Source organism: Cygnus olor, chromosome 6 (assembly GCF_009769625.2).
Source record: "Cygnus olor isolate bCygOlo1 chromosome 6, bCygOlo1.pri.v2, whole genome shotgun sequence".
In the NCBI taxonomy this organism is placed as follows: Eukaryota; Metazoa; Chordata; class Aves; order Anseriformes; family Anatidae; genus Cygnus; species Cygnus olor.
This window is the reverse complement of record NC_049174.1, coordinates 19,556,103-19,578,163: the sequence shown is the minus strand read 5'-3', so window position 1 is coordinate 19,578,163 and position 22,061 is coordinate 19,556,103. Positions and strand designations below refer to the sequence as shown.

Below are 22,061 nucleotides of genomic sequence, written 5' to 3'. Positions count from 1 at the left end.
AAGTTTGTCATCAAAGCTAAATATTTTAGAACACCATTTAAAGTGCCTATTCAACTGCTGAGTGTTGAGCACATGTTAATACAGTTTTCTCCAGATATGGTAGTTTATGATAAATGTTACCAGATTTTGTACTGTTCGTGTAGTATGCTACTAAACACTAAGACAAATGGGCCCACTGAAAGGGTATTTCCTTCGGAGGACACAAGCTGCAGACCACCCGTGGAATACACAGAAATAATTAAACGTCAGGATAAAAAGCTAGAACAAAATATTAGTGTCTCAGAATCCTAATGAATAAAAGACATTATAAAAATGAAGACTATACACATAGATGTTTTGAAAAATAACATCAGGCCACAACAGCATTTTGGGTGAAAGGAAGAAAGAGTGCCTCATCATGTTGTAGTGCTGTTTGAAAACTTTTACATACTTGTGTGCTGTATACTTGCTTTTGGCAAGCTGCAGAGAGATGTGAGAAAGTATGCAGAACTGCGAGGGCCTGAGTCTTTACTCATACTAGCCTCTTGGTAAACTAAAAAAAAAAAAAAAAGAACACAACAACTTTTGGAGGGTTATTCATGAATTACATTACTGTAAAAAGAAACTGATTCGGCCTTGCAACTGAAGACATCACTTGCAAAAATTGCTGTCTTGATGAGACAGAAAGCTCCAAGATCAGTCTGAATGACTTTCAGAGCATGCATATATAGAATAGACTGCAGTAACAGCAAGTCTTTGGCAAAATTTTCAGAGACTTCAGAGAGAAGAAAATTTCATCTATATCATATCTAAATATTACAGAAAAATACTTTCCAAAGACACAGGCAGTATTTGGGCACCTAATTTCCCCAGATTCTCAAGCAGTATTTTCTGGAACAGCTTCTGCCTTGTCTGGATTTATAAAATACAGGTATGTAGCAAAGGTTCAGGCTCAGCTGTCAATCTCTTGAGCAAAAATATAAAGGTCTCCTTAACTTGAAAAGTATAAAGCATTGAAGGTTTGGGCATCATATTTACCAGCAATGCAAGAATATTAGTTAAAGCTTATTTTGTATTACTAGAAAAATGTAACGTTTCTCTATAAAATAGATTTTAATTTTAGCCCCAGCTCTCCAGTCAGTTTCCTGGTGGCTGTTTAACCTGCCATCCCTCCGAGGTGTTGTGAGGGAAGATGATGGTTGGCACAAAACGAGTGCTCCCCTCCCATACAGGCACTGCAGTCCCACACTGTGAAAAAACTATCTTGCAGATTACACTGTGCAGAAAGTACAGTGAAAGAGGGAAAATCTCCTAGAACAGTCAGTCATTTGGCTGAAAAAGCCCAAGTTCAAGCATGTCCTCTACCTCACTCAGTAACTGCAATAGTTACAGACTGTGAACCTGTGTGTATGATAACCCACCCTTTTAACATTACCTGCTTGTTAAGGCCAGATCTTAAAAATAGATTTGTTAGATTAGAGTTCTGCACCCACACAAGCCATATTGACTTCAGTTTTGAAGTGTATAAAGGAACGCATGTGCTACTTGATCTTTGTGCTGTCCCTTTGTATCAGAGCAAGTTTCCCATGCAGTATGGAGTGCAAATGTGGTAAGATTTATATTTTTCCTTTGGTGCCACCAAAAATTCTTTTTGTTCATACTGTCATTTTTAACAGGGAAATGTCAGAAAAGTCAAAGACTTTGGGAAAATTACTGGAAAAATTAATGACTTTTCCTTACCCACCACACTGTCTTTTAGTAAACAGTGCTTCTGTTTTATCCTGAAAGTAGTTGTTCTGATAATCCACAGGATGTGCCACAGAAAATGCCTGATAAAATAAAGTACAGCACACCATAATGTCTTTCTTCTTTAACATGAAAAAAAAAAAGACAAATGAAAATAAAAAGGCTGTTAGTTCTTTTCAGAATCTTCCCCTTCTGAAATATTTCCTTCATCTTTAAACTCTGCTTTCCAGATGACTCTAAGCAACTGTTACTCTACAATGCATCACAAATTGTATTAAGAAAGCGTAATCCCAAACCAGACTGATTACTCTGATTAAACAGAAAGCCATGTCAAAAAGTAGTCTTTTTATATAATAAAAATAGTGATAATAGAGTAAGTCTCATCAGTCAAAGGGCTGTATTGCTGTCTACGATAGAAAAACATTTTTGCTGCTGCTGAATGATATATCCCTAGCTGGTCACAATATACCTAATTTCCTGCTTAGATAACAGAAGATGCTAAGATAAAGAGTGAAAGGAATAAGGAGCTGTGTGATACAGATATATGGAAGAATTAAGAAATGTTATAAAAGTAAAAGTGAAGTTATGCCTAAAAACTTGTGTTTGAACTAAGTTTCAAAACAGAAAACAAAGATCCCCAAGTTTCTGTGTGCTTACTTTGAATAGGACTTGCTAATAAATCCAGGACCAAATAGGACAGAAGAAAGGACTGTTTACATACTAAAATACTCTGAGACGTTCACAGCACCTGGCACAGCTTAAAACTAAATTGTGTTATCTTACTGTAGGTTCAGAAAACTGTCTTGAACAGAAGCTGAGAACACCTCGTCGACGATGTCAGCAGCCCAAAATGCTGAATAGCCCTGAGGACAACATGTACTATAACCAGTTAAATGTGAGTTCAAAGTGGCAATAAAGCTGTTTTACTGGCTTTGTTTCCAGTTAATAATTCTGTTATTAATACCTGTTTCAGCCCCTCCAGCCCCACCCCCACGTTCTTCTGCTCTCGTCTTGAACATGTGCTTATGCTCTTTATCTGTTGCTTTCATGTCAGGATGTCTGCCTTCACGGTGAATAATTGATGTGGTTTATCAAAGACGAGCAAGATGCATGCTTCATCAGGCTCACTTGAGCCCTTTGATCAAAAAAATTATGCTGTGACTTCTGATATTATCAGCATCTGCTTGCATTCAACACAAAATCACTTTGAATTAAAAATTAACGACTTGCTGCTTTGCTTTGACTGTGTGTTCTTGGCCCTCTCCACAGGGAACTCTAGAATATCAAGGGAGCAAGAGGAAGCCAAGAAAACTTGGGTAAATATCTATCTTCTTAGTTCTAAGCAACTGTAAACAGAAGAAGTCCTTTGTGATATTACAGAATATGCAAAACTTTCTAGAGAGGTTTCTAAAAATAAACAATTAACATATCTCTGTGCATTGACATTGGACATTTTCTACAGAAGCAAATGTAAAACTTGTGTGTACTGCTGTCTGCAGACACTAGAACTGATTCTAACAAAATATGTTCCCTAGCTTTCTCTGAGTACTACTATGACTACAAAAAAAAATCTTTATGTTTTTAAATATATTTGGTACTAGTGAATGGTCCCAGATGAAAGGTGTTGAAACTGGAGTCCTCTAACCTATAATATGGACAGAAGCCCTACCAGCTTTGCAACACCACGCTCACAGTGGTATGCCTTCCTGGGGGAGCATATTTTAAGAGCTGACAGACATGCCACTCAGCCCAAGAGGGAGTTGCTTCTTCTCCATTGGACCGAGTCAGTTTTTATTGTCACATGAATAGTTACCTCCTGGCAATAGGTAGAAATCACTGAAAACAATTTATAAAAGCCAAGCTGACCACTACAGAGTTATGAAAACATTTCACTGACTGGTCACGTGAACCAGAGAGAACTGGTGTATGCTGGGTCTTCAAAAAGCATCTACTCCAAAAGTTTACAAGAATTTTCTGTATCATTTTCTCATTTTTTAATTGGTCTTCTGAATATGAGCGTATGAATAGGAGGGTCAAGGTTAAAGTCCAAAACGTTACGTGACTGAGCAAAATTTGATTTATTTGATTTTTCTCCTCTAGATTAAAACGTCTGTTTTCCTGTTTAGGGAACAAAATCACTAACATGGGAGTGCAGTGCTATTCATACATCACCGGAAAATGAAGGCCCCTTGATGTCAATAGGGCTTTACCCCCAAATTGGTGATGTGATCTTTGGTTCATATGCACAGCAAACTGTCAGCTGAAATACATTACCAAAATCATACCATATATATGGAACATATATAGGCAAAAAAGCCACATTGCTCAAATGAAATGGCCATTGGAGGCAAACAGTTGGTCTGTCATTCTATACACATAAAAAAGAAGGATTACATTGCCTTTCACTGATCCTTAGAACCATTCAGAATATAATCATAAGAAAGTAGTAGCGAAGTAAAGGGCACGTGTAAAAGCTATGTCTTTCTGATAAAATCATCCCAGACCTTTTTTTTCCTTTCTTTTTATTAGCAGTGTTCATTTTCACATCCACAGAGAAGTTTCTATTTCTGAAGATATTGACAGAATTCATTTTTTAACTTAATAAATGTTGTTTTCTTTCAAGTCAAATAAAAGTGCTTGATGGAGAGGATGAGTATTACAAATCACTGTCAGCTGTTGAATCAATCCCTGAAGATGACAGCTGTCTCAGTTCCCCATCTCCTTCTTCTGCAAGGGGAATGTCTTTTGCTCAAAGCTGAACTTCACTCACTTTTTTGACTAATACTGGTAAGAGTATTTTCATGATGGTAATTTCTTCTAATTAACTTTGTGCATGATTATATAATATATTAAAAAATACAATTTCAGTTAGCAACTTCCTTTCACTAATTTATACATGGTTTTGCAGATATTAAATTGTATTTCCTTAAACAATTCCAGTAAAGGGGAACAACGCTACCTGTATACGTTGCTGTTGTTAACCAACATGTTTCTTTAGCAGCAAGGTTAGTTTGTGCAGTTCCAGCCCCTTCTTCACTGCTCCCCCCCAGCTGCTGTTTCCACCCTGTGCCATCCCTTCTGTTGTGCTGGCACAACTGCTGTGTGGAAAATAATATCAAGGAACTGATCTGGATTAAAAGAATGCTGTACTAAAAACCATCTTTTGGGGTCATAGTGAAAATGTTTGATATTTCATTAGATTGATATTAAAGCACTATATTTTGTAATTTTCTGTGCATTGTATGACTTTTAACACTATAAAAATGAACGTAGTAAAATCATTTAAAATAAAAAGTGTCTTAATTTACCTCATAAATATTTTTCTTATGAAATATTACTTTACCATAAGTTGTACTTGAAAAATATTTCAAATATAAGAAGCAAAACAATTTTAAAGCTAACATTAATTGATTGCACAGACTGCTTTATATAGTCTTTGTGACTGAAACCATCATTAGGACTGGATATTCCTGTCATCCATGCAAGTATCTCATTTCTTTCTTAACCTGGGCTTAATCTCTGGGCTTCAGTGATTCCTACTGCCTTCTTGTATGTAACACACAAAAATGTTATCTGTAAATTTTTCTATTCACTTTTCACTTTCTTTCCAAATCCTTAGTGAAACAATATGTAACTTACTATGGAACACTGAGACACTTTACTGGTAACTTTTTCTGTGACAAAAAAATGACTATTTCATCTTAATCTTTACTTCTAGTTTCTGACCCACAGTTTTGATCTGTGATAATTCTTTGTTTCTTTTCCATACAGTCTCTTGTCAAAAACTTTTGGAAATAAAGTCTTTGTATGTATACCACCTTATAACTTTGCTCAAAATGATTTTTTTTTTGAGAAACCATGCTGACTAAATGTGACCATGTTTCATATTGATTTAATTATGACACTTGTTTTTGTCTCCCCTCCAATGGATTTACCCTGATCCGTGCTAACAAACCTTCCTCCTTGTGGAGGTACAGTCCACGCTGGTTCTACGAGTTAAAGAATTTCTTGCTATCCAAATCCACTGACCTCATCTTTTCAGACGCAGGACAAAGAAAGATGTCATTGGAAACAAGAGGCAAATTTAGTCAGAGCATCCCTAAGCCAGAAAAGGGTTTGAAAGTAGAAAAGAGAACAACATAGATAAGTCAGCAAAAGCTTTGTCTCTACCAATAAACACAGAAATGTTTTGTTGTTCCAAGAGGAACAATCCTTCATTCGTTCTTCACTGAAAATGTAACAACAGGTTGAAACTGAAAGTTAAAATCCTTCAAAAGATTGAAGTCCTTCAGTTCACTCTTCATTCTCCTCTGCTGTGCATCTGGGTGTGGGCTTTAGAGTCTTTAAAATTTAAGGACTCCTTAAACAATTGAGAATTTGTGAGTAGCTGCTGATGAATTAATGATATTAGAAGATGCAATACAAATATGAATGGCAATTTACACAAATGCACACATGCAGATCAGTATCTTTACTTTTGGTGAAAATATAGCAGGAAGGAGTTATGATACCTCATAAAAAATAATGTGCAACTTTTCTTTCCTACATAATACATAAATTCTCCAGGTCTGTTAATCTGCAACATATCTGGATGGAAAATGACATTATTTTGAAAAGATTCAAATGACTTACTATTATTCTTGTACTGGCATAGATCATAGGGAGCTCTAGCAATATTGATGCTTTGTGGTTCCATCCCTCCTTTTTGAAAACTATTTGGGAAAATAATTTTTTATTGTTTGTGCAATGCATATCCTTATTATGCATGGTTAGAGTTTATCAGTTGTTTCAGTTAAATGGTAGTGAGGCTTCCAGTTAGGTATTACGTCACTTGTCTAAAAACCAGAAGCTTACCTTACACTGAGTAATACATTATGCTGAGTAGTTGTATTAATTTCATAAAGAAGCAATGGGAAGTGAAAAATAATTTATAATTCAGTGAAGCACTTAAGCCAAAACCTAAGTCCCACTGAAATCAATGAGATTTCAGCATATGATTAAGTGCTTTGCTGAATGGGGCCTGAGTTAACAAGTGCAGCTTCAGAACATTAAATAGTAAGCACAAGCTAAACGCAAATACTCCCTAGGTACATCCCTTAGGTCCTTCTTTTTTCCCTTCCTGATTGTTAAGCTTGTATCAATCTCAGTCATCAGAAATGGACTTCAGAGAGATTTTGTGTCATATTTTAAGCACTCTTTGATCACCCAGAAAGGGTAAAATATGTTTTCCTTGTCACGTGAAGTGCCACTATCTGCATCTGCTGTAATTTTTGAATTGGTTTAATGTCACTAACGTTCTTATACTGAAGTTGCTATCTGAAAACAACTGTTGAGTTGCACATTTCTTTCTTGCTGCTTCTTGGGTAAGAACTGTGCATAAGGACAGTCTGTGCATTGTTTTCTTTCATAACTTACCTCCCTTTCTTCATTTGCTTCTTGATCAATTCACTTTATGCTCACTAGGTAACACCTGTGAGGTGGCCTTTTCTCACCCTTATTGTAGCACACATATCTCTTTAGATTAAAGGCTGTATCCTCAGCTCGCTGTAGGTCTGTGCAGTTGCGTTAAAATTGGCAAAAGATTGATAGATGTGTTTGTTTGGGTTGATGAGTGCATGAATAGGAAGGTGGCACAAGTGTTTTGAAGTGCTTCTTTCAAAATTCTGGCTTGCATTACAGCTGTGTTGCTGAAGAGATAATTTCTTTAAGAACCGTCCTGAGCATCAAATCCAATAAGAATGGGGGAGTAACAACATGCTTAAAGTGTGGAGATGTTGTATCCAGCATACTGAGAAGCCATCATCTCCTGCTGGCTGCCTGCCTGAGTTCTTCCTTTGTGTGACAGGGGAAGAAAGCATGTTTGCTGTCTGCTGGTCTGTGGCTGCTCTTACTGGAGGCACCATTCTCTGGCCACCAGCGTTGAATGATGGTTACAGCAATGATTGTATCTGGGTTCAGGAGACAATATTTGTCCCATAAAAGCAGGATTGTTTAATATTTTGTAATACAGCCTGCTCAATAGCCTCTATAAGAACTGAGACCAAAGAGCTGCTACTTAGCATAGCAGCTTTTTTGCTCCAGTATTAAGGACTGGCTCTGTTTGGGAATTCGGTGGGAGCTGGATGGCACTACTAGCTGTGCATGAATGTACCACGCAGAACATGCTTAGGAAGGAGGGAGGGAGGGAGCCTGTGACTGAGGAGCAGAGGAGGAACAGCAGTTTTTATTTGCATAAAGTGATAAAAAGCCTTGCAGTGTCCGTGAATGCAGTACAGCAGTGTGCTACTGGTGACTAGTCGGCAGAATAGATTTTCACAGTTAAAGATGCAAAAAAAAGAAAAAAAAAAGTTTTAAAAAGATAGTTCTGAAAATATATGAGATCAGATCTAAGGACAAATGCGTAACATGTCGTGTCATAAGAAACAGGGAAAAGGAGTGCAGGAGACATGACAATCTGGTGTTCATGGTCAGTGGGAGCATATCAGCATGGATTGTTTAGATTTTCTCATTTGTTTTTGTTACCATTTAAGTATTGTTCTCTTTTATTTCCTTTCACTTATGTTATCCTGAAATATTAATGTATTTGCTTAATAGTTCATAACATCCTGTTCTTAATATTTTATAAAAGTAAAGAGTTTAAATCCTGTTACAAAAAGGAAAATTTCTTAGGCTGTGTGTGTAATATATTTAACGCTTTTCAGCAGATAGGAGAGAAAAGAGTGAAGCTCAACAAGGGATTTTAGATTTCTTCTGCAGACTTTAATGGCACTAGAAACCAGTTCTTGCTGAGGACAATTTCAGCCTTTCAGTTATGGTAGCATGAAAACTTTTCTCTGTGCCAACCGTAAATTGGGCAGGGAGCTTTTGAAGATTAGCCCCTTTCATTTGGTAATTTTAAACTTGCTTCTCACTTAAACATTTACATCACTTCAGTGACATAAAGGAAGCTTAGAATAGGAGTAAATTGCAGCCGTCTTAAATTTGCCCCCACTGTGACCTCTCTAACCTATATACCTTAAGAGTGGTGGAAAGGGCTTTTGTGCACTGAAGATCTTCTAAGTAGTCCCCGTCACGCCGTCCAAGGAGTTGTTACTTAGAAGTTTATAAAATATAACTCTATGTAATGTAAAACTGAAGACTTTGTTAAGTCCAGTCAGACCAAAAGCTCAGTTTCCTTTTTGTGGCAATGATCAGAACCAAATTTTTCAGTGGTAGGTACAGAAAATAACCAACCCTGGACATTTACAAAGCCATCTTCCTAGAAGGAAAATTTCTTCCTAATACTGCGCAAATACTGATTATCTTGTGCCATTTAGTGTAGTTGCTAATATAAGCATCATACTTTTATAAATATATACTTATATGATATTTTGCATAATTGTGAATATTTACTCTTCCAAGCAATTGTATCACTGTATTTTAATTCCACTAAATTTCTAACTCCTGATACATTTTAGTGGTAAGAGCTATACATGGCATATACATGTACAAAACACAACATGGATTTTTTGTTTCAGTTTAAAAGAAAATGAATGTATTTAAACATGGTCCTTTCTCATTGAATCAGACACCTTCCAATGTGTTGTCAGAGTGTAAAAATGAGCTACCAATTTGCTTTCTTTATGCTACTTTCTACATACCTCCAGTGCACTTTTCATTCAATTTAAATAGTTGCAGACTATAAAAATCTGTAAGGAATCTCATAGTGTTGCTGTTTTCTATATGTAGATATCTTCAATTTTTGCTATACTTTATTGAACAGTAGTCTTGACTGGATAATCTCTAACCCTCATTGGTATAACCAACATCCTTTATAATGAAGGAATACTTTTTTATTTATATCTTATATCATCATGAAAAACAGACGTGGTTTTAAATATAGATGATATTAAAAATTAAAAATATATTAAAAATAGAAGATATGTAGTGGTTTTAGGTCTAGTAGTCTTATTCAATATTGAACTAAATAAACAGTAGGAAAACAGTGCGAGTTTCATATTTGTAATCATGTGGTTGTCTCTGATAGTGCAGCACATGTATGCCTAATTCCTGCAGTATTAATATACAATGGTCTCATTTTAGAATTCATTGATCTTTGCTTGATTTTAGGTGTATAAGGACAGATGATCAAATCTCATGTTTTAGAACTTAGTATCTTCAGGTTAACCAAATACATAAGAGTGCATATGATTAACAATAAGGCCGTAAGGCACAAAAGTGTTATCCTATATCGGAAACAGCTAAGTAGTTTTACTACTGTTATATGCACAAGACATGGCGTGTAATAAGCTTATCCATTCTACTTTTACCTCTGACAACAAAATATTAAAAATGTCAATTTTATTGTTAGCGTTAGAAATATATTTTGTTAGCGTGCGTTTTCTTTAAGACAGTTCACCCCAGGAGGAGTTGTAGCAGAGTGCTTGTTAACAGAAAATGTTCCTGCTTGACCACAGAGCAGGATTCCCAGAGTAATGGAAGTAGCACAGGACGCTATGAAAACCCAAGGCCTGTGAGCAGTCCTCTAGGCCAGAGCTAGAGGTTACAGAAGTCGGTGAGAGACTTCATGTCTCCTTTGTGCTGGGCACTGGAACTGGTAAGGGAGGAGGCCAACAATTCAAAATAATAGCACACTGTATCTTCAAACACAGGCTGATGCCATGATTCATCTTAATGGATTTCTCAGGAATTATTGGAAATTATTTTATTAAATGTATAAATCCAGAATCAGAACAGTAAATATATTCATTGTGTTACAGGGGAGTGTTTATTGTAGTACTCCTGTGCTGTGATGTTAGAGGACATAGGAACAGATAAGAGAAAAACACATCTTAGAGTTATGATTCCAGAAACCAGATTACATATTATTGATCAAGCCAGTAATTGATTAAATTCCTGGCTTTTGCTTGGAAGGCCTATTGTGTATTTTTTTTTAACTAAGTTGCAGAGAGAGATTATTTTTCCATAATTTAAATACCATTTTATAAGATCATTGGCACATGGAAATGGTAAGTAGGTGGAGCAACATATTTGCATTCTTCTGCAAAAGGCCAAAGTACCAATTTCTGACCCATCTTCAGTGAAAATTAGACTTGAAACTCTCATCTTGATCTTTCAGTGAAACTAATATGGCCGCAACATAGGCTGGAGGCAGTCCACTGGGCTGGAGTACAGTGCTGGGAGGGAGGGAAAGAGGGAGGAAAAGAAGGAGGGAGAGAGGGAGGAAGGCATGAGTGGGCTGTGTCCCAAAATTATCATGATACTGACTATGGCAAGCCTCTGATGAAGGCCTGTCTAAAACTGCAGCAGCAGAGCTGGGACATTGTGATGTGAGATGTGCTGGTGGGGATGGCTGAGGCCAGGAAGAGAGTAACAGGGTCTTGTGATTCTGGTGGAAGTGACCCATGGAAAGCTCAGTGCTGAAGTATGGCATTGTTGTATGACTGGGAGGTGACAGTATGGATTTGCTACATTGGAGCCCTTAGCAAGGGGAGAGAAATGTAGAAAAAGTGTTTTCACAAAATTGTCTGATAGTTTATTCAGTAATTTTTGTTCTTACTTCTAGTTCCTGTTACAAGCAACAAATTCTCCAGCTGCATTAACTGTGTTAGATTGTCTATAGGCTTCTCTGACAGAACGGCTTGTACTGAGGTCACAAAATCTTTGAAACAGAAACTTGATTTTGCAATTTCTGCCACCACAGGAATGATCACTGCTCAGCATTGCCACAAGAAACATAATTACAAATAATCTACTAATTTGAGAAAATTGACAATAATCTAAGATCCCCAAGTCCCATATGCGTTTCTAAGACAGCTGAATACTGTAGGTGAAAAAAGAGAGGCAGCTAAATCTGTCAATCCATACAGCTGAAACTTGGGACAAGACAGTATATTAAGTACGCTGTCCCTAGTTTGTCTTTATGCTTCAAGATGAAAGTAAGCTGTAAAAGAAAAATAACAAATCTAACCACTGTTCTTTGTATTCTTCATACATAGGATTAGTGTGATGGAAGTTTACATCTAAATTCAAGGTAAGTCCTGTATTTAATGCAGGCAGAGACAATTTATTTGATAAAATGGATCTGTTAAAAATAAAGTTTTGAAGGAAAAACAAAATGAAAGGCTTCATAAACCTGTATCTTTTGATAATTTGTGTTAGTCTCCAGCGTTTTGAACTCAATGCAGATTTACAGCTGAATTCCAATTGGAAATTGGTATTGATTGATTATGTTGCTCATTTAACATTCCAGCATGCAGCAACAATAATGCAACAGACTGTGATAAAATGGGATGTGATCTAACAGGACATGACCGATGGGACGAGTGCAAAACACTGGGTCTGCTGGTAGTGCTGTGCAGTAGTTCAGGTTGGCATCTTCTGTGCTTTGATTGTTCATTTCATTTTACTGTCATCCTACTGAGTTGAACATTTTAAAAGACACAGCGTTTTTCCATCTGTAAGTCATGGAAAGACAGATGGATATGGAAAAACTCCACCTACAGTGCCTTGACTGAATGCCATTGCCCACTTAGTGGTAGAAAAATCCCTTCTGGAAAATTAAAATGCCCTTAAATATATTATATTGTGAAAAGCTCTTTAGTATAGGAAATTACTGATCTCTTACAATTGAATTTTTTTTTAATGAGTACAAGTAAAACCAACTGGTTCTTATCAACAGAGCTGCTATATTATAAACAACACTTCTGTTACACTGAAGTTAATCCCCAGTCCTGTTACAAGAAACTCGTCCTTATTAAAGTAACATTAAGAGCTTCTTTTTATTGATCTGCTCCTTTCACTTAATGGTAGGAACTTACTGATGTTTTAATAATAACCTTGCAAGCTTTATCTCATTTTACTTCAACGTGTGTTACAGAAAGATGCTATGGAAACTAACTTAGCATAAACATTTTGCAGATGTCTTTAAAGGTTAGGGAAAAAAATAAGATTTCGTTGCACTGCATGTTAACAAAGATGGCTGAAAAACTAGAAGATAAAAGAGAGCCTCGAGTATGAACATCAAAGAATTGTTAATGACAAGAAATACCATTAGGGTTAGCATCCCTTTTGTTTCAGCCCCCTCACACCTGCAGTGTGTTGCAGATTCTGTCTTTGTTGGCATGTCTGAATTACTTCCATTAGCATCTATAGAAAAGTGGCTGCAAAACAACAGAAATGTACCCCTGGTTTTCTCTGCTGCTCCAAAAAGTCAGATATTAGGTTCTCTGTGGGTTTCCTTCAAGGTACAGTATCTTATTGTAAAGGAGACTATAGACCCAGGATTCCGTTGATTGCAAATGAGCTAGGTTGAAAGGAGAGGGCAGCTTTTGTTACTGCTAGAGAACTAATATAAGCAACTACAAGAAGCACACATAAGAAGCTCAGACATTAGCAATAGCAAAATCAGAGCGTGAAATTCAGATTAGCCCTCCACAGGCTGTGAGAGGGAGGGGGGTATTGGAAGACTTGGCATGGCTAAAGGTGTAACCTGTTTCATTTGGCCCCTGAAAATTTTTAACAGATGGTGGGACCAGCTGTCTTTTTCAGCCATTTAATAAACTCTTCGGTGGTAACAGTTTGGGAAGTGGGGGGTTTTGAGTTTTAGGCCAGAGGAAAAAATAAAGAAATCTGTCCCAATTGTCTTTGCCAAATAGTGAAGTCTGGAAACATTATGAAAAGTTAAAGTGAAAAATCTAATTGATGATACTGTCCTGATTATCCATTTCAACAGAAGAGGAAAAAAGAACTGTCTGTGCCCAAGTGGACCAGTGCATGAAAAAACGCCTATTATGTTGTTATCTTTATCTGTCATTTTAATTTCAGCTCTTGCAAAGGAGGCACATAATGAGAAATTTTAAATGAGCTGTAGAATGAGAAACTGTCTTACTTTTTGAGATGTGATACCATGTCAAAGTAACAGCCAGAGTGATGTCTTGTATAAAAAAACAAACCCAAATGTATGTTGAGGGTAAGATAAAGTTTACACTGTCTGCCCAGGTGAATACAGCAAGCAGTGAACTTATTCTGACTTGCATAACACAGTGATATAAAATGAAAATAAACTGCCATTTTAGAAGCATATAACATTCAGGCTCTAACAACCTTAGTAATATGTGGGGGGTTGCTTATTATGACGGTTTACAAAAAAAAATACACTGCAACTCTGTTTCTTCAGTTAAATTATTATTTTTTAATTATAATTTCCAACATAACACCTTAAATAAATGGCAACTCTCATTATATAAGATGTTTTATTTAAAAAGCATGTCTAGTGTCTTTGAACAGAACAGTTCTTTTTGCACATTTACATGCTACCCAGCTGAGCAGCCAACCTTCCATTTGACAAGGGCTTTGTTCTGCCTACAGGCCTATTATAAGCCTAGATTGTTTGCCCTTAATAAATTGCAACAATAAGACAGAAACCTCTTTCAAGTTAAGAGGAATAAAACACGTTGCCTACATAGCAAAGCATATGAAGTTTAATAATGACAACAGAAACATATCTACTAAATCTCATTTACTTTGCTCCCAGATCACTGTGGTTAAGATAGCCCAGAAATGTTAGCTCTTTCCATACATTGGACCAAAAGATTAAAGAAAACAACAGGAGGACAAAACAGCCCTAGCTACAGTTTTTGTTGGTTTTTTTTTGTTGTTTTTTTTTTTCCTTTGTGATATAAAATCATACTGGAAATCATACTGGATGCTATGTAAGGAGACTTGTGGGAGCTAAGCCTGAAAAAAAATGTGAACATGATTAAATGTAGAGCAGAAAAACGTTTTAACTGAAATGAAACATGATTTCCTACTAGTAAGAGGGAGAGAAAGAGTGGGAATTATTCAAATCAAAGAATTTATACTACTCTCCAGTGTATTGGTGTTTGTCTGCTTGTGTGTGACTTTCGGGCTCTCCACTGAATCACAAAGCCCTACCAATTTTGCTTTTATAGCAGCTAATGGACATTCTTCTGTGGCTCAAGTGTTGGTTGGGAACTTGTGATCTTAAACAAAATTGTTAAGCTCTGTTTATGGGGCCCCATTTGTAACATTCAGCTGACAGCTGTGTTGTTTGTGTTTGCTATAGATTGTTAGAAACAGCCACCTTTGTTGAACTTAGATCTTCTGCATATTTTTTTCACTTAAGCTGGAAATTCCCAATGATTTTTAGAGTGTACCTGCAAATTATGAAGAAAATAGGAGGCAAAGTGCAAAAGGGACAGACACCTTGGACTCCTTTTGCAACAGAAAATCCGAAGAAGGTGGAGTGTACCCATGATTAGCTGTAAGTAAATTAAAAATCTCTATTAGAAACTTGGTAGTAACTCCACACAGTGTTTTCAGAAAGAAATTCCAGTCACTGGTTCATTTATAGTTTACATTTTTAAAATGTTTTTTTTTAATTTGCAAATGGAAGTCCTGAGGATATAAATATTTCTTTGCTTTGATAATAAGAAAAATACACTTAGTACTTGGAAATGTTGCTGACCAGCTAAAAGTACAGTGATAGAAACTTTCAAAGGAAGTGAGTGTTTATGACAGGTATTGATTTGACTATGTTAAAGGCTACTTTTCCTTCCTCTAAGGTATTTTTGAGCTATAGACAGCTCTTTGAGCACTATTAGATATTTTCTTGGGAATACTCAGTATTTCACATACCCCTATACTTTATTCTCTTCAGCTACAACATGCAGGAAACATCATAGTCATCCTGCTTTCATAGGAAGAGGGAACTGAAGATCAAGGTGGTCAAGATGTTTCTCTCTCATGTCTTCTTTTGTGTCAAAAAGAATTAGAGGTGGATTCTTCATTGTCTCTGCCACAGCACAGTGACAAGATGCCGGTTTCACTGCTTCTTCCAACTGCTGCACAGACCTAACAGAGAGCACATAATTTGTTATTTCTGAGGGCAAAGCCCTCATGTTTCACCCTGATGCTTCCTACAGTGCTAATCTCTGTTGCATCCAATTTCTGGTGACACTTGGAAGAATTTTAAAGGATGGACATGAACAGAGAAATATTAATGATTTCTGATGAAGGAAAAACATAACGGACTCAGTAACAATGAAGTAGAAAACTACAGTGTGAGAGGCTTAGAAGAAAAGAGAGGAAAGTATCTGAGAGAAGGAGGAAAAAAATAAATAAAAGGAACCATTAGGTTTCAAGGAAGAGGCAACCTTGAGTAAATTTTGAAGATTATCCTTATTATGGGCTATGATAAAGCCTCAAAAGATCTTTCAGAGACTCTTAAAATGCATTAAATACCTATGGTAGAACACTTTGAGGTGCGTTGCAGCTTCTTGAGAAGGCTAGTGGTGTTGTTACTGTGAATCCACATAAGTGGCTTTAGAATACAAAATGACAAATGGACCAGTGATTGGAATTCCATAACCAAAGACAAATAAAATCAGATATAAAACTCCTAGGTATTCCAAATATTAGCTTTTCAACAATAGAAGATCACCATGACATTAAAACTCAGTGTCTTGGGATCTGGTTCCTCTTTCTAAAATGACAGAAAATCTTCACTTTTTGATGGTTCAGAGTAGAACTTTTTTTTTTTTTCCCTAAGCCTGCAGTACTGCAAGGAATCAGGTTTTAAAACCATTAAAACCATTGTCTTTTATAAATCTACCGTAAGCTTTGGAAAGAATCTTTCTGTCATAAGTCAGTTTGAGTTTACAGAAAATACCAACATGAGAAGAATAGGAAGAGATGTTTCTGGTGTTATTTAATTTTCAAAAATACTAATTGTTCAGTATGCTAGAAACTTAGTAGTTGCAACACCAGAGAGATAGATAGCCTACTGGGTAGGTGATAAAAATCATAGGTAGGTGATAAATAGTATATTAATTAGCAAATACATCTCCAACATACCACCATGAATATGCTGTTAGATGGCTTGATGTAAATAGCTTTGTGATTTATCCTTCGTATTTATAAACATATTGTGGCAAATATAGTTGTGAGCCTTCCTCTGAGGAGGATTGTTTTCTGCTGTGTGAATGATACAGTCTAAAAAGAACTCATTTTCCCCTTGGTTTCATGGCTTCATTATGTTGCAAGAAATGATTTGCTTTTTCAGCCAAATTGCACAGAGATGCATATCTCTTAACATATATTTATGTTTTCACCTTCAAATTAAACTGATCAAGAGATACCAGACAAATACCAAGAGATCAAAATGTATCACTTTGATTTTTCAAGCTCAATCCTGTAAGAACCCAAGCTTCACTCAAATATCTAAATATAGATACTATTATTTCCTCCATATGTAAAGATCTCAGATGTTCATAGCCCATTTACAATTAAATATGTAATCTGTCTGCTCAGCCAGACTTAATCTGGGTACTTTCATTAAAATCACAGTGTTTGTGGTTTTGACAAAATAATTTATCAGTAGCTGCAAAATTGTGTTTAACAATAGCACATGTACACAGAGGTAGCATGACAAGCTTCTTCTCAATATCCTGTGAGTCTTCATTTAGCTCCCTGTATATTAATGTATAGCTGTAAATGATAGCAACAAAACCTGGACTGAAATTTAAGACATGCGGGAAGACTGTTGAACAAGGGATAATAGAAAACATTTTCTGTATCCTCTTAGTTGTTCTGAGTAGCCAGAACGAAAAGCACCCAAACTTTATTGCTCTTTTGAACTCTCCAGACTTCCATGATGTGAGCATGCCAGCTATGTCCTAAATAATGCCTGTAAGACTGAGGGAATCAACCAAACACAGATCAACAAGGAGCTGGTAAGGGAAAAAACTAAGTATCTCAAAACTCGACTGATGTAGAAAATATGGTTGTCTGGTGGTCCCTTATGTATTTGTAGAGCATCAGATTCTTGATAGCTAGCAAACAAAGTGATGGCCACAAAACTATTCACTTTTTAAAATCAAAATCTGAAATTTGTTACACACAATGCTGCAACCGCAGTAGGTGCTGGAGATATCCACGTGCTGTAGAGCTACATTCACTGTTTCATCATACATGGGAGTAGAAGGATTCACTGGGAAAGGTTGGTGGAACACTGACTAAGGTGAGAAGAAAGCTATGGTACAGGGAGGGTGGAGGAAAATTAGCTCTTCTGACTCCTGCCACATATGTGTGCTCAAGGAAATATGGATGGTAGCATTCCTGAATTCAGGGGTTGTATCGGTAGTAAATCTTAAGGTCTTTCTTCAGCACAGCTTTTCACCTCTAAAGTGGTATTTTGATGACTGGCAAGTGAACTAGAGCCTTGGACAGAATCCTGAAGTGAAGATGAAATATTTGCCAAAGCAGAGAAGGATAGGCTGTAAAAGTTTAGCAAGTATCTGGTTGTTTCTGCTCAGTATGTTCAGTGTTTAGAACTGTGGAGGCACACTTGTCTGTTCAGTACAGCCCACATAATATGTGTTTTATCTTCATAAAGCAAAGGTTTTAGGCTCTGTTTTTCAGTTACCATCTGCTCTAAACACTGTCCCTAGGCACATTAGAAATATATATGTTGTGGGCATGTTGGCTTATCACTGTGCTTGCATAGGCTGCGTGTTTCTTATCTGGTCTCTACTCCTCAGCTATCTTTCCCACAGAAAGATTGATATCTGCTTATAATTCCAAGTTGCTGGGAGAGTGTACAAGTGTAGGAGAGACTGACATGAAATTGTGGGATGGAAGGGATTTATGAAAGAGTGTGGATTTTGCAAGGGAATGATGTGGGACATCTTAATAATATGGTCCCACGATATGTGCCTCTGCTTCTCAGTTGGGCTACTCAGTTCAACTCTTTGCTCTTCAGTAAGATCAGTATGTGGTGTGGGACAAGGGGTGTTGTCTCCTGTTGTTTCCTTTAGTAGGAACAGAATAACAGCGTTCTACTGCTTTATAGAGGAGTTGTGAAGATAAATGTGCTTAGGACTGCAGTGACAAGTACCACCGACACACTGACTAAAGCTCCTCCCAATACGCTTGCTGCACAATTTGACCCTCTTACTCAGGTCTGTACCAAGATTTGGTCACTGATCCAATTGCCATATTTTCCCCCACCTCCCCAGCTGCACTCCTGTGATACAGAAAAATGTCCTGAATTGTGCCCATTACTTTCATACTCCTCCCTGTCCCCACAACACACCTGGGTGACATACCCTGTCCCTGGTAAGCTTGGCTGACTTACACAAAGATGAAGAAAGGTGGCTATGAAAAATACTTGTGCTACTGGCTGGTGGCAGGTGAGAACAGGAAAGTGGAGACAAGTTCCCACCCCTTATCTATTGTTCCATCCCCTATCTGTTGAGTATGCGTAAATGGGTTAAGTGTAAGAAGCTGTATATGCCTTTGTAGGGACTTCTGAGTGAAATGTTATTTTAGCCAAAAAGAACACCCCACAGAGATGAAAACAGCTTCAATCTATCATTCAGAGCATTCCAGTCATTCGTCTTGGTATTCTCATTAGCAGTGACCCCAGCATCAGCATACATGAGGCCATGCTCCTTGTAGCTTCTTCCAGCCTCAGCACTGAAGTGGTGCATGCTCTGAGGTTACTTTTTCTGCCTCCCCACCTAAAGTGATAGCCTTTTGCCTCTGCCCCCTCCCAAAGTGCTGGCTTGCACAGGAGAAGGAGATCAAACATACCCACCCTGTAACACACACAAACAAGAGCTGAGACCCTGGCCAACCAAGGGGCTGCAGGAATGTCAGCAGATAAAGTTGGGCTGTAATGTAACAAGAAAGTCCTGGTCTCCAGGCTGCTACCTCCTGGCTCCATGCATCAGTGTTGATTCAGGGTCTGTGTAGCTGTGTTTCTGTTTCCTGCATCCCTCCTCAAGTGCTTTCCAGTTTTTGATGCTTTACTTAAAGCAGTGCAAGTAGCAAATAAACAGTAGTGAAGCATATACCAAAGGAAAGAACAAAGGTAACAAAATCATGCTATTTGTAAGTAAGGATAAGAAAATACTGATCAGCTGAGGCGTGCCTGACTGGTGGAGCAACAGTAAACAGAGGAAGTGATTAGTTTTATAGACAATGTGATCAAAATCCCTGCGAGGGCTATAAAATAGAGAGCAGCAACTGAATTGATGACCAATGAGGCATATGGTATCTAAATTAACAGAGAGCGTAGAATCTCCAGGAGGAGGTCATCGGGTATCAGAAAGCTGAGGCAGAAGGTTCCTTTTGTCTCTTTACATTAAATTCCTGAGATAAGGTAATGCTATACTAATATGGAAAACTAGATAAAATTGGGAAATGCAATGCTTTTTCTTGAGCCTTTGCTGGAGAGTTTAATGGATAAGGCTATGCATATTGCTAGAACTATTTTTATCTTTTCAGGGAGGTTGGGGAGAACTACTTCTAACCTCTCCGTGTGTATTTCTAAATCTTGATTTAAGAGGGATTTGATTACTCCTGTTCTCTTATAACACTGTTTAACTTCTAGAATGCAAATGATCTTATCCTTAATTTAGAGCCAAGTAAATGAGAACAGGCAGGAGAATTCATAAATCAACTGATAGCTATATCTCATTAAAGAGAATCATTGGCACTGTAGAATAGCTTCTTTCTGAATCACTCCGGTGCCAAGTATACTTTGTGTGTGTAGCAGTGGAAGTGAAAAATGTAGCAAATCAGGAGCCCGGTTCAGTTTTTATGGGCAGCTATTCTACTAACTTCTGTAACAATTTTGACAGGAGAAGAACGTGATTGTTCAACCCCGTACTCTGGTGCAATTGATGAGGATCACAGCATTTTATAATGTTAATCTGATGAGACCTGAAGAAAGTGCACTTGTGGGTTTTTTTTCCTCCAGACTTCTTATTTTAAGATGAAAAATGTGGAAAATGGTCCCTTTTGGTTTCCTGTGGCCTCCTGAGAAGCAGTCAGTGATGGTCACTCATCGGTTTCTCCTGAATCCATTACTTGGTTTAAAAGTGGCTTGTGTGAGGAGCTGTACCATTTGGTATTGGAGTCCCAGCAGTGCAGCACCATAGTCTCTCTCTGTCTCATTTCCCAGCGTAAGAAGTAGGTAATTTAGACTAAGAAATATGTAATTTAGATTAAGAATGCATTCCCATTTTACTGCATTAACTGTCCTTCACCACAGACCTGTCTCTCCTGATAATAGTGGGACACTACTGCTCAATACACTGGAGTATGGGGGGCTTCCTGCATGGGAGTATGAAAACAGGGATGTGAGATTTACTGCTGGAGACAAGCCTGGTGGCATACCACTTTGAAAGTAATTTCTTCTTGCCCTGCACCTCAGAGCTTTTAGAAGCATGAGAAAAATGTTGCCATTCATTAGACTGGACCAGCAGTCCTGGCCGTGCTGACAGCCTTGTCTTTGAGAGGAACATCCTTTTTCCTCGTCTTGTCCTGGGTGCTCAAACAGCTGGTCAAGCTGTTTGGCCCTGAGTGAGAGGGGCTTATTGAGAGTGAAGTGAATGTGATTATTCCCAGATTAGGATTGTTTTGCTTTGGTTTGGCATGACTAGCCAGCCAGCAGGAGGGATGTGCCTCGGCCAGTGCTCCCTCGTTGTTGCTGCTTCGCTTTGTGGTTCTGAGTTTTGAGCAGAGCTGGAGTGATTTGTTTAAGTGTTTGGTAAAAAGCAGTCTGGTAATCTCCATGGAAGAGTGAGGCAAGGGACTCTGCTTTCCCAAGCCTGGAGCAGTTGTGTGCATGGCCACGGATGTTGCCTTCGTAAAGACGGGGATGGAAGCTGTCCCTGCTGCGTGAGACTATGGTGAGAATGACTTTGTATTTGTATAGCTCTGTGAGGATGGAAAGCATAATACAAATGTTGTATACATTTGGAATCATTTTACTATGATATATTTTGTTTATTTATTTGTTAATTTAAATTTGAATAGGTCATATCATGATGATATATATGATGATATATATACTGTTACATAAGTATTACCCTGCATCACTAAAGCATCAAAGTATGAAGTGACAGAAACAACCATGCACTGCGTTTCTGAAAAGACCTTTCTGTCAGTCGCCAGAGCAGGTTATTTTTATTTTTAATAAAGTCTTTATGTCCCAGCTAAGAGACAGAAGTTATTTCAGCTTTCTAACTGAAGCTTTTGTCAGACTTCCTTGGATCCTGGCCTGTTGTGGCAGCCCAGAGACTAGTGGGGTTAGTGGGGTTTTAAATCCTGCTCTTTCTGGCAAGCCAAATGGCAGCAATTGCCTACATCTTTGTATTATGATCAGTGCCACCTGACTGCATGTGGAGGCCACTTGATGGCTGTGGTGCTGCCTCCTGAGCCCCAGCACGTGTTGGTGGCTGGGTTTGGGACATGCTGGCTGCTGGCTACCTGCAGGCTGCAGGTGCTGGAAGCTTGGTGCCTTC

The 22,061-nt window shown here is 37.7% G+C and overlaps 1 protein-coding gene across 10 annotated transcripts in view; it reads left to right on the top strand.

Moving 5' to 3' along the window:
• The window catches only part of MYO3B (myosin IIIB), a 213,926-nt gene extending 193,458 nt beyond the window's left edge, over window positions 1–20,468 (top strand). For 7 of the 10 annotated variants that reach the window (XM_040562182.1, XM_040562181.1, XM_040562180.1 and 4 more), the window contains 3 exons: window positions 2,514–2,620; window positions 2,995–3,041; window positions 4,349–5,537. In XM_040562182.1, the coding sequence (XP_040418116.1) occupies window positions 2,514–2,620; window positions 2,995–3,041; window positions 4,349–4,484 (290 nt within the window). In that variant the 3' untranslated portion in view covers window positions 4,485–5,537. Of the gene's footprint in view, window positions 1–2,513; window positions 2,621–2,994; window positions 3,042–4,348; window positions 5,545–11,977; window positions 12,095–14,260; window positions 14,334–14,872; window positions 14,988–17,392 lie in introns of those variants that run through there. The other 3 variants (XR_005821290.1, XR_005821291.1, XM_040562175.1) reach the window with 3 other exon arrangements.
• Window positions 20,469–22,061: the final 1,593 nt, after the last annotated feature.